This window comes from Bos taurus, chromosome 22 (genome assembly GCF_002263795.3).
Source record: "Bos taurus isolate L1 Dominette 01449 registration number 42190680 breed Hereford chromosome 22, ARS-UCD2.0, whole genome shotgun sequence".
NCBI lineage: Eukaryota > Metazoa > Chordata > Mammalia > Artiodactyla > Bovidae > Bos > Bos taurus.
Window position 1 is genome coordinate 9235675 of NC_037349.1, and position 14738 is coordinate 9250412.

General features: G+C 37.7%; 1 protein-coding gene across 1 annotated transcript; it reads right to left on the reverse strand.

Moving 5' to 3' along the window:
- Positions 1-12714: 12714 nt before the first annotated feature.
- LOC132343464 (uncharacterized) lies at positions 12715-14525 on the reverse strand. Its single transcript, XM_059879953.1, has one exon. It carries the CDS (start codon positions 14523-14525, stop codon positions 13752-13754), a length of 774 nt encoding a protein of 257 aa, XP_059735936.1. The 3' UTR covers positions 12715-13751.
- Between the last annotated feature and the right edge of the window lie 213 nt (positions 14526-14738).

The window sequence follows — 14738 nt, forward strand, 5'->3', positions numbered from 1 at the left end:
TGACTTTTGCTTTTTGTCTTTAAGGAGTCAGACTAACAGTGGCCTGTAGGTTTGTAAAGTGCCTCTAGATTTGAAAACAGGACATTTCACTAAATAGGAAATATACTGCCCAATAACACTGCACATAAATGCCCAAGATTAAAAGAATAGAATCATTTTGCTCTTGAATCAATTATTAGCATAAAATTATTTTGAATTATGAATATAAAAAATAAAGAATGGGTTTCAGTGAAACAGATGTATTTGTCCACTTTATACTACAAACTCTGAATCCTAATGTTATTACAATGTTACTACCCTATTGGAGAGGGTAGGTGAGAGAGACTGAATGTTCATCAGGCAACTGATATCACTGGATTGGATGGGATGTGGCAGGATCTGTTTCAGGGTTCACGGGTTTGCCTTTTTTCAATCTCCCTTTATTGTGAATCTCCCCATAAATATGGGTGGAGTTTTGGGGCCAAGAAGTTATGTTGCAGGTCATGTAATAGATAAAGTGCAAGAAAATTTTAGGCATAATTTGTCCCTTTCAAAGTGACTGTATTTCTAATGCACGGCTATTGAAACTGAGGAAATAAATACATTTTATACTAATTTCTGTATTTCTGGTTCAGTTCAGTCGCTCAGTCATGTCCGACTCTTTGCAGCCCCATGGACTGCAGCACACCAGGTTTCCTTGTTCATCACCAACTCGTGGAGGGTGCTCAAATTCTTGTCCATCGAGTCCATGATGCCATCCAACCATCTCATCCTCTGTCGTCCCCTTTTCCTCCTGCCTTCAATCTTTCCCAGAATCAGGGTCTTTCCTAATGAGTCAGTTCTTTACATAAGATGGCCAAACCATTGGAACTTCAGCATCAGTCCTTCCAATGAATATTCAGGGCTGATTTCATTTAGATTGACTAGTTTGCTCTCCTTGCAGTCCAAGGGACTCTCAACAGTCTTCTCCAACACCACAGTTCGAAAGCATCAATTCTTTGGCTCTCAGCTTTCTTTATATTTCTCAGCTTTCAATTCTCACATCCAAATGTGACTACTGGAAAAACCATAGTTTTGACTAGACAGACCTTTGTCAGTAAAGTGATGTCTCTGCTTTTTAATATGCCATCTAGGTTTGTCATAGCTTTTCTTCCAAGAAGCAAGCATCTTTTAATTTCATGGCTGTGGCCACCATCTGCAGTGATTTTGGAGATCACTGCAAATGATCTCCCCATCTATCTATGGGGAAAATTATTTTCCCTATCTGTTTTCCATGAAGTGATGGGATCAGATGCCATGATCTTCATTTTTTGAATGTTGAGTTTTAAGTCAGCTTTTTCACTCTCCTCTTTCACTTTCATCAAAAGGCTCTTTAGTTACTCTTCACTTTCTGCCATAAGGATAGTATCATCTGTATATCTGAGGTTATTATTACTTCTCCTGGCAATCTTGTTCAAGTTTATGCTTCATCCAACCTAGCATTTTGCACAATGTACTCTGCATATAAGTTAAGTAAGCAGGGTGACAATATATAGCCTGGACGTACTCCTTTCCTGATTTTGAACCAGGCTATTGTTCCATGTCTGGTTCTGTTGTTTCTTGACCTGCACATAGATTAAGTAATAAATAATTCAAGAAAATACCAGTATTTTTAATTTTCCTTCTGTAATTCTCCATGGTATGTGGTTTAATATAGAGCAGACATTTCTTTCTTTATTTTTTTTTAACTTTATTTTTGGATGCTCTGGGTCTTCATTGCTGCATGGGCTTTCTCTGCAGTGAGCAGGGGCTACTCTCTAGTTTCAGTGTGCAGGCTGCTCAGTGCGGTGGCGTCTTTCGTTGCATAGCATGGACTCTAGGGCACCGCAGGCTCAGTAGTTGCTCACAGGCTCAGTAGTTATGGCTCACAAGCTTAGTTGCTCTGAGGCTTGTAGGATCTTCCTGGTTCAGGGCTCTAACCCTTGTATCCTGTATTGGCTGATGGATTCTTTACCACTAAGCCACCAGGGAAGCCCTTTATTTCTTATTTAATCTATACATTTTTATTTTATAAATTACATGTTTAATTACTTAATATTACTGAGAATTATTGATAAATTTGCATTCATTTACACCACATTGGTTATTTTTTTTTCCATTTGTTTACCAGGCTTCCTATTTATTTGGTTTGCTCATTTTTATACAGGTCTCTGTTTGTCTCTATTAAAAAGTTTGCAACCATTTTCATTATTATTCCTTTTGAAGTAGTCTTTTCTTTTTGTTTGCTATTGAAATCATTTTTATCTATATTTGTATGCAAGTCATATAGTTGTAGATTTATTATTTATCATGCTTGAGACTCATGTTTGTGTCTCTTAAACACAAGACTTACTGCCATGAACTTTCAAAACCCCTTCCCATCACCTCTAGGACTATTGTCACAGCATCATAGCTTCTCTTCCCATACTCCATGTATCTTACTCTTTCTTCCTTACTTTTGTTCTCTCCTCCCTGCACTCTGTATTTCAGTTTTAATTTTTTTCTAGAGAAATTTTATGTAATTTTCTTTAAATAAATCTGCTTATTCCCTTTTGTCGTGATGTCTTTTTGTGTCATTAGTTTCAGTTATTCCTTTTATTTCTGCAGTCATTTAAAACAGTAATTTATGATGTTCTCATACAGATCCCTCCCTCAGGGTTGGCTATCTCAGGAGAAACCTTTTAATCAGTTCCACAAGAGAAATAGAGAAGACTCCATGATCCACCTGTGCTAGTAAGTTAGCATTTTTTCTAGTTCCTGTGATCCTCTCTAGTTCCCAGCTTTGTGCAGTCGTTTTTATTCCAACATCACACCCCAAGTAAGCCCTTTTTACCTGCCTGTAAAGGGTGCCGAAACCCAAACGCAAATGTGACAGGCATGCATCCACCTGGCTTTCTTTCCCTCTGTTCAGCCTCTGGGATAGTAGTAATAAACAGATGCTTAGAATTTTGATTTTTATTCTGTCTTCATTTCAACACCTGGTGGTTTACTTTTTGTTTGCAAGTGTGCTTTTATGCCTTTAAGATATTCTTTTGTTATATTTTACCCAGGCTTCCTAGGTATTTGTAGGAAGAGTACTTTCAGATCAGCGTAGAGGAAACATTCTTTGTTACTTTTCTATTTAAAATATACTAAATTAAAATTATTTTCCCAATTGCTCTATTATCTGTGTTCCTGGGAGGCAGCCCTCCCATTTCTTTGTCTACTAACTTTAATATCATGGTATTTCTTCAAGTGCTTTCTATGTTTCTGCAACGTCCCCTTCAGCTGCCATTGTTTTTAGGGATGTTATTCTGAGCCATGGGAATATTCTTAGGGCTTTGATATGAACTTTCTTCTACAGAAGCCCTAACTATTTTACAGGAGTGATTTCAGTTAATTTCTTGGCTTAATAAACTATGAGTTTAGTCATTGAGATTAACCCTCTACACCTAGGGCTACTGCAGGTGTGTGTTCCTAGCCTTGGCCTAATGATGGTGTCTCTAGACACTTAACTATCTAAAGGTTTCATCGTAGTTGCTGCTTCTGTTGTTGTTCTCTTTCCTTGCTTTTATGGGAGAAAAGGATGATTACTTAGTCTCTACTGTGTATGAGTTTCTCCTGGGATGTTCTATCACACCCATGAATGTATCTGTTTTCAATAAACTCTCTTCCTTTTGGCTTGATCTCCCACTTAGACCTGTGTGGTAGAAGTTCATTGCTACTACTGGTACTTTGAGTTTTCCATTTGCTCCTAAGATTGTGTGTGTAGTGAGGTTCTGTTCTCAGATGCTCAGATGCAACCCCATGAACTGTAGCCCGCCAGGCTCCTCTGTCCATAGGATTTCCCAGGCAAGGACACTGGAGTGGGTTGCCATTTCCTTCTTAAGGGGATCTTCCCGACCAAGGCATTGAACCTGCATCTCTTACCTCTTCTGCATTGGCAGGTGGGTTTTTACCACTAGCACCACCTGGGAAGTCTGTATATCTTACATTTCTTGTTGTATTTTACCTGACATCTGTATGTGTGAGAAGCGTCAAGGAGGCAAAGCTTCCTATTCATCTCAGTTTGCACACTAACAAAAAGTAAATCAAAGTAGTGAATAAGGAAAAACAAATATAGGAAGTCACAAAGGGGACCCCTGCTTTCAATAAGCTTGTTCTAGGTAATGGCAGCTCACTCATCCTCCAACAGCATCTAGAAAAACCCCAAAGTGCAACACCTGAATGTATCACATTATTAAAGAGATCAAAAAGATGGAGAAGCAAAGCTAGGGAAACCCTTCCTGGGTGAGTGAGACAGTTAGCCATTTGCCAGACCTGGAGATGAGGGGAGACTCTGGTTTGTCCTAGTTAGTGTGTCTTTACTAGGAAAACAATCAATTTGCAGATTTTGACAGCTGCATGGGCTGGTGTGGCATATTGACATCTAAAAGATGGTTAGTTATCTCTAAAGTTTAAAAATAAAATTAAATTTAAAAAAATAAAATAAAAATAAATAAATAAAAGATGGTTAGTTATCTCCAGAAAGTCCTGCTGGGATCAGAGGCAGCAGAGGGTGTTGGAGGCCTGGAAGAGAAATGCAGTACAGAGTCTTTCTCAGGCTCCTCATGTGAACAGCACAAATCCTCAACAGGAGGAGAGTCTAAACAGACATATCACAGGTATTTCTCTGAAGAGATAAAACCAGAAGTGAAACAAGTCCAGATAAACCTGCAAGCTAACCTCCATCTGGCTCAGTTATGGAATGAATACAGGAGATCCCTCACTAGTCCTCTCTTCCTAATGGAAGAAAGAGTAAATCTTGTGTGTGTGTGTTGGGTGGGGTTTCATATTGAGTGTTTTCTCTGCCCACAGTGAAATGAAACTAGAAATCAGTAACTAAAAGTTAGTTTGGAAAATAAGAAACACATTTCTAAAAAAGCCTCTTTGATCAAAGGAAAAAAAAAAAAAAACATCAGAGAATTATTTTTTCTTCAGAGAATTTTTTGAAATTTTGAATGAGAAACTTTTTAAATTTATGTACCAAACTTGAGGGTTGTCACCAACTATATAACAATAAATGCATATATTAGTAAAGTGGAAAACCAATTACTAAAATTCATCTTAGAAAGCTGGAACAATAAGAGCAAACTCAATCCCAAAATTTGAAAGAAAGAAATAAGAAAGATGAGAGCAGAAAAAAAAGAACACAAATATACAATTTCATGAGCAAAGATTAAAGTAATTTAAGTAATAAAATTGAAAAGCATCTGGCAAAACTAATCAGGAAAAAAGAAAGGTTACACAGATCTCCAATATCAGGAATGAAAAAGAAGCATCATCCTGCAGAACGTCTAAACATTAAAAATTTAGTGAAATGTATTATGCTTATTACTCAAAAATTTAATGAATTAAAAAAAAAACTTTGAAAAACTAAACTTACCATTATGGATCAAAAGTAATAGAAAATATGGCTATTCCTAAATGTCTTTACAAAAGAAGTGATTTAGCATCTTCTCTATGAAGGAATTTTCAAGATAGGATAGCTACTCAGGTGAATTTTTCGGAACATTTGAAAAAAGAAATTGTACCAATTTTTTTTACAAAATCTTTTAGGAAAGACAGAACATACTTCTCAGCTTTCTTGTAAAGCCAGACTAATGCAGAAATGAGAATTTGACAAGAATATTACAACAAAAGAAAATTGCAAGCTGATATATCAGGAAAATATACAGAACTCCAAAATATTGTCAAATTATAATGTAATTTATCCAGAATGTTATGAAAGTAATCTATAAAAATATATCATGACTCAGTAGTTGTTTCAGGAATTCCAAGATTAGCATTTGAAAAGTGATCAGTGGGATTCACTACATTAACAGAATGAACGAAAAAGAACCATCTCAATAGAGGCAGAAAAATTATTTGATGTAATTCAAAACCAATAAATGATGGAACTCCCAGGAAGGTAGTGAAATTTAAATTGCAAAATGAAAACTTTATTCACGTAACATTCACAGATACTTGAAAATTCTCTTTGTCCTGGTGAAGTTGAAACTCAGACCTTGTGACCTTTGATCTTTACTTAGCACTTTGATGGCCTCAGACCTCATTGGCTTCAGTTATCTCACAGAATCCTCATAGCAACCCAGCAGATTTGTCCAGTTCAGTTCAATTCAATTTTATGGGCAGTCACTTATGACCAAGTTGCCAGCACTGAACTTTTAAGATAATTGTCATTAGTATAGGGAAGGAGGCAAGAAGAAAGCCAAAGAGATTACTTTTAAATCAGAATTTAAAATGTTATGCTTTAAAGGACAGTATAAAGAAAATGAAAACACAGCATGCAGAAAATATTTCCAAATTGTGTGTCTGATTAAGATGTATCTGGAATATACATATAAACACAACTCAGTAATAAAAAGACAAATAACCCAATTTTAAAATGAGTGAAGAATTTGAATCAACATTTCTCTAAGTAAGATATACACATGGCCAATAAGTACATGAGAAGATGTTCATATTAGTCATTCAGTTCAGTTCAGTTCAGTCGCTCTGTCGTGTCCGACTCTGCGACCCCATGAATCACAGCACGCCAGGCCTCCCTGTCCATCACCAACTCTAGGAGTTCACTCAGACTCATGTCCATCGAGTCAGTGATACCATCCACCCATCTCATCCTCTGTCGTCCCCTTCTCCTCCTGCCCCCAATCCCTCCCAGCATCAGAGTCTTTTCCAATGAGTCAACTCTTCGCATGAGGTGGCCAAAGTAATGGAGTTTCAGCTTTAGCATCATTCCTTCCAAAGAACACCCAGGGCTGATCTCCTTCAGAATGGACTGTTTGGATCTTCTTGCAATCCAAAGGGCTTTCAAGAGTCTTCTCCAACACCACAATTCAAAAGCATCAATTTTTTGGCGCTCAGCTTTCTTCACAGTCCAACTCTCACATCCATACATGACCACTGGAAAAACCACAGCCTTGACTAGACGGACCTTTGTTGGCAAAGTAATGTCTCTGCTTTTCAATATGCTATCTAGGTTGGTCATAACTTTTCTTCCAAGAAGTAAGCATATTTTAATTTCATGGCTGCAGTCACCATCTGCAGTGATTTTGGAGCCCAAAAAATAAATTCTGACACTGTTTCCACTGTTATTGGGGAAATGTAAATCAAAATCTCAGTGAGAGAGATATCACTTCATACACACACTAGGGTGGCTAAGATCAAAAAGTCAGATAATAACAAGTGTTGACAACGATGTAGAGAAACTGGAACTTTCATATGCTGCTAGTGGAAAAAAAAAAAAAAACTGTATTTAATTTAGAAAACAGTCTGGCAGTTGTTCAGATGATTGAACAAAGAGCTCCCTTATGACCCAATAATTCCATTCCTCATTATATACCGAAATAAATGAAAACATATGTCTATACAGAAACTTGTATATGAATGTTTATAGCATAATTACTCACAAAGTAATATCCAAAATGTGGAAACAATCCAGATGTCTATCAACTGATAGATGTATAAACAAGATGCATTCTACAGATAAAATAGAGTAGTATTCAACCATAAAAAGGAATGAAGTACTGATACATGCCACAACTTAGATGGACTTTAAAAAACTTTATGCTAGTGATAGAAAGCAGTTACATGCGTCTACATATAAAATATGAGTCCATTCCTGTGAATGTCCAAAATTTGAAAATCTGTAGAGACAGAAAGTAGGTTGGTGGTTACTTAGGGCTAGGAGTGGATTGGTAGGGGGCTGATAACTAAAGGGTGGTAGCCAAAGTTTCTTTTAGAAGTGATGAAATGTTCTAAAATTGACTTTTAAAAAAAAAATATGATGTTGATTTTCTTTGTTTCATTTATTTATTTTTTGGCTGACTGTGTTTTCATTGCTGCTTGCAGGCTTTCTCTAGTTGCAGTGAGAGGGGGCTACTCTTTATTGTGTCCATGAGCTTCTCATTGTGGTGGCTTCTCTCGCTGTGAAGAATGAGCTCTGGAGCAAACAGCTCAGTAGTTGTGCCATACGGGCTTTGATGCCCCATGGCATGTGGAATCTTCCTGGACTAGGGATATAACATGTGTCCCTAGCATTGGAAGGTGGATTCTTAACCACTGGACCACCAGAGAAGTCCTGACTATGGTTTTAATTTGCTCATATTTGTGAATGATTAAAAACCATTGAACCACTTAACTGAACTGTATATTATGTGAATTATACTTCACGATTAAACTGTTAAAAAGAATGCCATTTAAATGGAATCTTCAGAAAAAAACAAGGGTAATATATAACATAAAGTAAAATAATAAAGCAATACAGTGAGTGCTACTTAGCATAAAGAATACAAACCCCAGCATCATCTGAAATGGGCTCTTGTGTGAGCTCCTTGATCCCCAGTTCTATGACTTTAACCGCCAGAGGCTCTTTTCTCACTTGAGTAATGGAGATATCATCGCCTCCTTTAAAAGTTGTTTTTAGAATTAACTAAGAACGTGTGAATATCCTTTGCACAGTGCCTGGCACACAGCAAGTTCTCCAAAAATGTGTTAATTTCCAATTCCACCTCCCTGTTCTATTATAGTAGAGTTACATGAAATGTGTCAGGGTATCACACACAGGGAGTAACAACTTCTGTCAAAAGAAGCTAGTAATATTTCCAAGGGGAGTGAACTCAGAGATGGGTTGCAAAATTCTAAGAACGTTACCAGCAGAGATTGGTGGGGATGAGGAGTGGGATGAAGACAAAGCAAAAGGGTGTTATTTCCTCTCGAGCAACATGGTGAAAAAGCCTGTGATCGATAATTGTTGTACTCTTCAGTTTCAAAGGCAGGGAAACTGGGGCTTAGGAGGGTAAGTGACAGTTCCAAGTGCCACAATTGGTATATGGTAGAAGAGTGAGGCATGACCACAGATTTTTTTTACTTCAACCTAAAGCATCTTTATAGTGGGAAATGAAAATGGGTTTTACTTTTACAGTTCCCATAGGTAGAAACAGTTGTCATTTATGACCCAGAGCCTCATGATATCCTCATATTGAAGTTATCCCATTTGGGTCAGGATGAGTGGTGCTCACTCCACATTCTCTCCCTAACCTGCTGCCATATTCTCAAAGATATTGTGAGCCTCACAGCTGGAACTGTGTCTAATTCAAGCTTCCCTGGTGGTTTAGACAGTAAATAATTTGACTGCAGTGCAGGAGACCTAGGTTCGATCCCTGGGTTGGGAAGATCCCCTGGAGAAGGCTACCCCCTCCAATGTTCTTGCCTAGAGAATTACATGGACAGAGGAGCCTGGCAGGCTGCAGTTCATGGGGTTGCAAATACTTGGACATGACTGGGTGACTAACACACTCAAGACAAAAATATTCGTGATCAGGATAAAATGTATTCAGTTGTCAAAGGTGCAGTAATAAATCCTGAATGTTCTTAAACAGTAAACATCCTGAAAATGTCTTAAAGAACAAGCCATTTTAAAAACATGGCTAGCTTGAGACTCTCTAAAAAACCAGGGTTATTTCCAAATGTTTTGGACAAAAAAGAATGTAGTTTCTGATGTATTTAGAGAGGCAAGGAATGAAAAATAAGTCTGGGAATCAAATATTCATCATGGTGTGTAATGCAAAGATTTCTTTTGCAGCAGCATAATATTGTAATTCCCCTCCTGTGACTACTCAAAATATAAAATTCTGCAGCAATTTCAATAGAAGCTCCTTTATAATAAGTAGATGATACCTGTGCTTGCCTTTGTAAGAGCACCTAACGGTAGTACTTCAGTTTTTATCCCTCTCTGCTGTCATGAAAGCATATTTCAAACATTTTGGGGCTGAAATGTTCAAAGACACCTGAAATCTTGATGCTAGCATATTTAAAAATTATTCCCAATAATAATAAAATCCCAAGAACAAGGTCAAAAAAATTGTAAAACTTTTCTGCAAGTTTATTTCACAGCTTCCATGCACATCCACAGATGAATAGAAGCTATGATTGCACCCAAGTGGAATATGCAAAGTACATTATCCTTTACACATTTCAAACCTACCACTTCAGAGATGCTATCTATACATATTCTTAAGAAGGTTCTGTGTACACTGAATAGAATCCACTTTAGGGCACCATGTATAATATAAAATCAATGAAAATCACCTAAATATCCTTCAGTAGAAAACTAGATAAATAAATTACATTATCTACATATTGCCAAATATTCTGCAATCCTTTATAGGAAGCTAGTCTATATGAACTGTCATAAAATGGGGTTTATGGTATATTTTAAATTAAAAACATAAATGGCTGGAAAATGTTCAGTATACATTGTATTTACTTATAAAAATATACAATATATAATATTTACATGCCCAGCAGATCTCACTAGAAGCTCATAAATGACATGCTGAAAGAAGATGAAAGAAGAATACTATTTCTATACTCTGTACTTTGATAGCTTGAGTCTTTAAAACTTATGTACATATAAGATTTTGTAAACTTGAAAACAATAAATAATGAGGAAAGGCTGTGTTAAATAATTTAAATTTGAAGTAAAATTATTCTTTTGAGTCTCTGAAGTATCCTTACGTATGCTCTTTGGATCCATCAACCACCCTTGGTCCAAATTTTATTTTTCTCCTCTTTATGTTTTCCAAGTCTTATATTACTCATTACAAAATTATTTTCTCTGAATATATAGTTGGTGATATAGGAGAAAAGTTGGACGGTATGTATGCTTTTATGAACAGATTTGGGAAACGAATACTCAGAACTGCAGTTCCCAAGTTCATTTTTATTTCAAGTTAATGAGATTATACACCTGATAATTACTTTCATTCAAATCTCTCTTCACCATTACTCAAAGCTAATTTAAAGATATGAATTACTTTTCCTCTCTATCTGAGACAGTAAGAAAGGAAAGTTATGACCAACCTAGATAGCATGTTCAAAAGCAGAGACATTACTTTGCCAACAAAGACCCGTCTAGTCAAGGCTATGGTTTTTCCAGTGGTCATGTATGGATGTGAGAGTTGGACTATGAAGAAAGCTGAGCACCAAAGAATTGATGCTTTTGAACTGTGGTGTTGGAGAAGACTCTTGAGAGTTCCTTGGACTGCAAGGAGATCCAACCAGTCCATTCTAAAGGAGATCGGTCCTGGGTGTTCTTTGGAAGGAATGATGCTAAAGCTGAAACTCCATTACTTTGGCCACCTCATGCGAAGAGTTGACTCATTGGAAAAGACTCTGATGCTGGGAGGGATTGGGGGCAGGAGGAGAAGGGGACAACAGAGGATGAGATGGCTGGATGGCATCACTGACTCGATGGACGTGAGTCTGAGTGAACTCCGGGAGTTGGTGATGGACAGGGAGGCCTGGTGTGCTGCGATTCATGGGGTCACAAAGCGTCGGACACGACTGAGCGACTGAACTGAACTGAAGAAAGGTGGACCCTGTTCTTTAAAAATCACTTGAAATTTTCCTTCTAAAAGCATTTCAATTTATTTACACATGTGTTGGTGAAATTTTAATCGTTCCCATCTGCTTTGTGAAAGTTGAGGGACCACCTATTTATTTTGTGGAATACATTTCTTAAGGGTTATTATGTGACCACCTTTTGGATGGTAGGGTGGAGTGATGAGGCTGGTGGACCCACATCACTATAGTGTATGTATTTGGGAATTAAATTAACCAACAGAAACTATTAAAAATAACTTTATTGGCATTTTATAAGTTGATATATTACATAAAGAATAGCTTTTGCCAAAGAAACATGTGTAGCTATGCCGTGAAAGTTGGCCAGTAATGTTAAGTCTAGCCATCAGACTCAACATTTTGAAAATTTTAAATTTCCAAATTGTTGACTGGGTAAAACATTTTCACACATGTCTTCACTGACTTCTGCTTCAGCCATACTGATTTGACCAATAATTTTCTTATGATTGTGGAATATATGTATTGTAACCGTCCCCTCATCAGTTCATATATATATGTGAATGATGATTTTTAAGGTAGGACAATTAACAAACAATAAAAGCAGACATTGATCAAATGTCGAACTGTGATTATTTTTTTAAATGTCTGTATATAGCAACTGATATGGATTATTTATGCTATCATTCACCAAAGTAATTTATTAGGTTTTATGAAAAATTAATTACGAAAAGGAGCTTCAAAAGTCAAATTACTTTGGCAAGCTCTTGGATTAATAAAGTTAAACAAGGCATAAAGCATCCTTGAATGAAGGAGTGCACAGTCTCTAAATATTGCGATACTTTCAGTATAATTAAAGAAGGAGTTGTGCAGCATTTACATTTGTCAAACTCTGTAAATGGTGACATCTTCCCCCAGAGCACCACCTGGATGCAGAATTTAGTAATCCTAAATATATAAATGGGGAGAAGGCAATGGCACCCTACTCCAGTACTTTTGCCTGGAAAATTCCATGGATGGAGGAACCTAGTAGGCTACAGTCCATGGGATTGCTAGAGTCAGACACAACTGAGCGACTTCACTTTCCCTTTTCACTTTCATGCATTGGAAAAGGAAATGGCAACCCACTCCAGTGTTCTTGCGTGGAGAATCCCAGGGACAGGGAAGCCTGGTGGGCTGCTGTCTATGGGGTCGCACAGAGTCGGACATGACTGAAGCAACTTAGCAGCAACAAATATATAAATACATAGATAAAAAGAGATAAGTTGGACTTGTGAATGAGGTTAAATAATACTCTATCAAACCTTTATTTTAAAGGCTTGAATAAATCAGGCAAAAAAAAATCAGTAAATCAATAAAGTAAAACTGAAAAATATCTTTATTTTTAAGCATTTCACAAAATGTTATTAATCAATCAGATCAGATCAGATCAGTCGCTCAGTCATGTCCAACTCTTTGCGACCCAATGAACCGCAGCACACCAGGCCTCCCTGTCCATCACCAACTCCCGGAGTTCACTCAGACTCATATCCATCGAGTCAGTGATGCCATCCACCCATCTCATCCTCTGTCGTCCCCTTCTCCTCCTGCCCCCAATCCCTCCCAGCATCAGAGTCTTTTCCAATGAGTCAACTCTTCGCATGAGGTGGCCAAAGTAATGGAGTTTCAGCTTTAGCATCATTCCTTCCAAAGAAATCCCAGGGTTGATCTCCTTCAGAATGGACTGGTTGGATCTCCTTGCAGTCCAAGGGACTCTCAAGAGTCTTCTCCAACACCACAGTTCAAAAGCATCGATACTTCGCCACTCAGCCTTCTTCACAGTCCAACTCTCACATTCATACATGACCACAGGAAAAACCATAGCCTTGACTAGACGGACTTTTGTTGGCAAAGTAATGTCTCTGCTTTTGAACATGCTATCTAGGTTGGTCATAACTTTCCTTCCAAGGAGTAAGCGTCTTTTAATTTCATTGCTGCAGTCACCATCTGCAGTGATTTTGGAGCCCCAGAAAATAAAGTCTGACACTGTTTCCACTGTTTCCCCATCTATTTCCCATGAAGTGGTGGGACCGGATGCCATAATCTTTGTTTTCTGAATGTTGAGCTTTAAGCCAACTTTTTCCCTCTCCACTTTCACTTTCATCAAGAGGCTTTTGAGTTCCTCTTCACTTTCTGCCATAAGGGTGGTGTCATCTGCATATCTGAGGTTATTGATATTTCTCCCAGCAATCTTGATTCCAGCATGTGTTTCTTCCAGTCCAGCGTTTCTCATGATTTACTCTGCATATAATTTAAATAAGCAGGGTGACAATATACAGCCTTGACGTACTTCTTTTCCTATTTGGAACCAGTCTGTTGTTCCATGTCCAGTTCTAACTGTTGCTTCCTGACCTGCATACAAATTTCTCAAGAGGCAGATCAGGTGGTCTGGTATTCCCATCTCTTTCAGAATTTCCCAGTTTCTTGTGATCCACACAGTCAAAGGCTTTGGCATAGTCAATAAAGCAGAAATAGATGTTTTTCTGGAACTCTCTTGCTTTTTCGATGATCCAGCGGATGTTGGCAATTTGATCTCTGGTTCCTCTGCCTTTCCTAAAACCAGTTTGAACATCAGGAAGTTCACGGTTCACATATTGCTGAAGCCTGGCTTGGAGAATTTTGAGCATTACTTTACTAGCGTATGAGATGAGTGCAATTGTGTGGTAGTTTGAGCATTCTTTGGCATTGCCTTTCTTTGGGATTGGAATGAAAACTGACATTTTCCAGTCCTGTGGCCACTGCTGAGTTTTCCAAATTTGCTGGCATATTGAGTGCAGCACTTTCACAGCATCATCTTTCAGGATTTGGAATAGCTCAACTGGAATTCCATCACCTCCACTAGCTTTGTTCGTAGTGATGCTTTCTAAGGCCCACTTGACTTCACATTCCAGGATGTCTGGCTCTAAGTGAGTGATCACACCATCGTGATTATCTGGGTCGTGAAGATCTTTTTTGTACAGTTCTTCTGTGTATTCTTGCCATCTCTTCTTAATATCTTCTGCTTCTGTTAGGTCCATACCATTTCTGTCCTTTATCGAGCTCATCTTTGCATGAAATGTTCCTTTGGTATCTCTGATTTTCTTGAAGAGATCCCTAGTCTTTCCCATTCTGTTGTTTTCCTCTATTTCTTTGCATTGATCGCTGAAGAAGGCTTTCTTATCTCTTCTTGCTATTCTTTGGAACTCTGCATTCAGATGTTTATATCTTTCCTTTTCTCCTTTGCTTTTTGCTTCTCTTCTTTTCACAGCTATTTGTAAGGCCTCCCCAGACAGCCATTTTGCTTTTTTGCATTTCTTTTCCATGGGAATGGTCTTGATCCC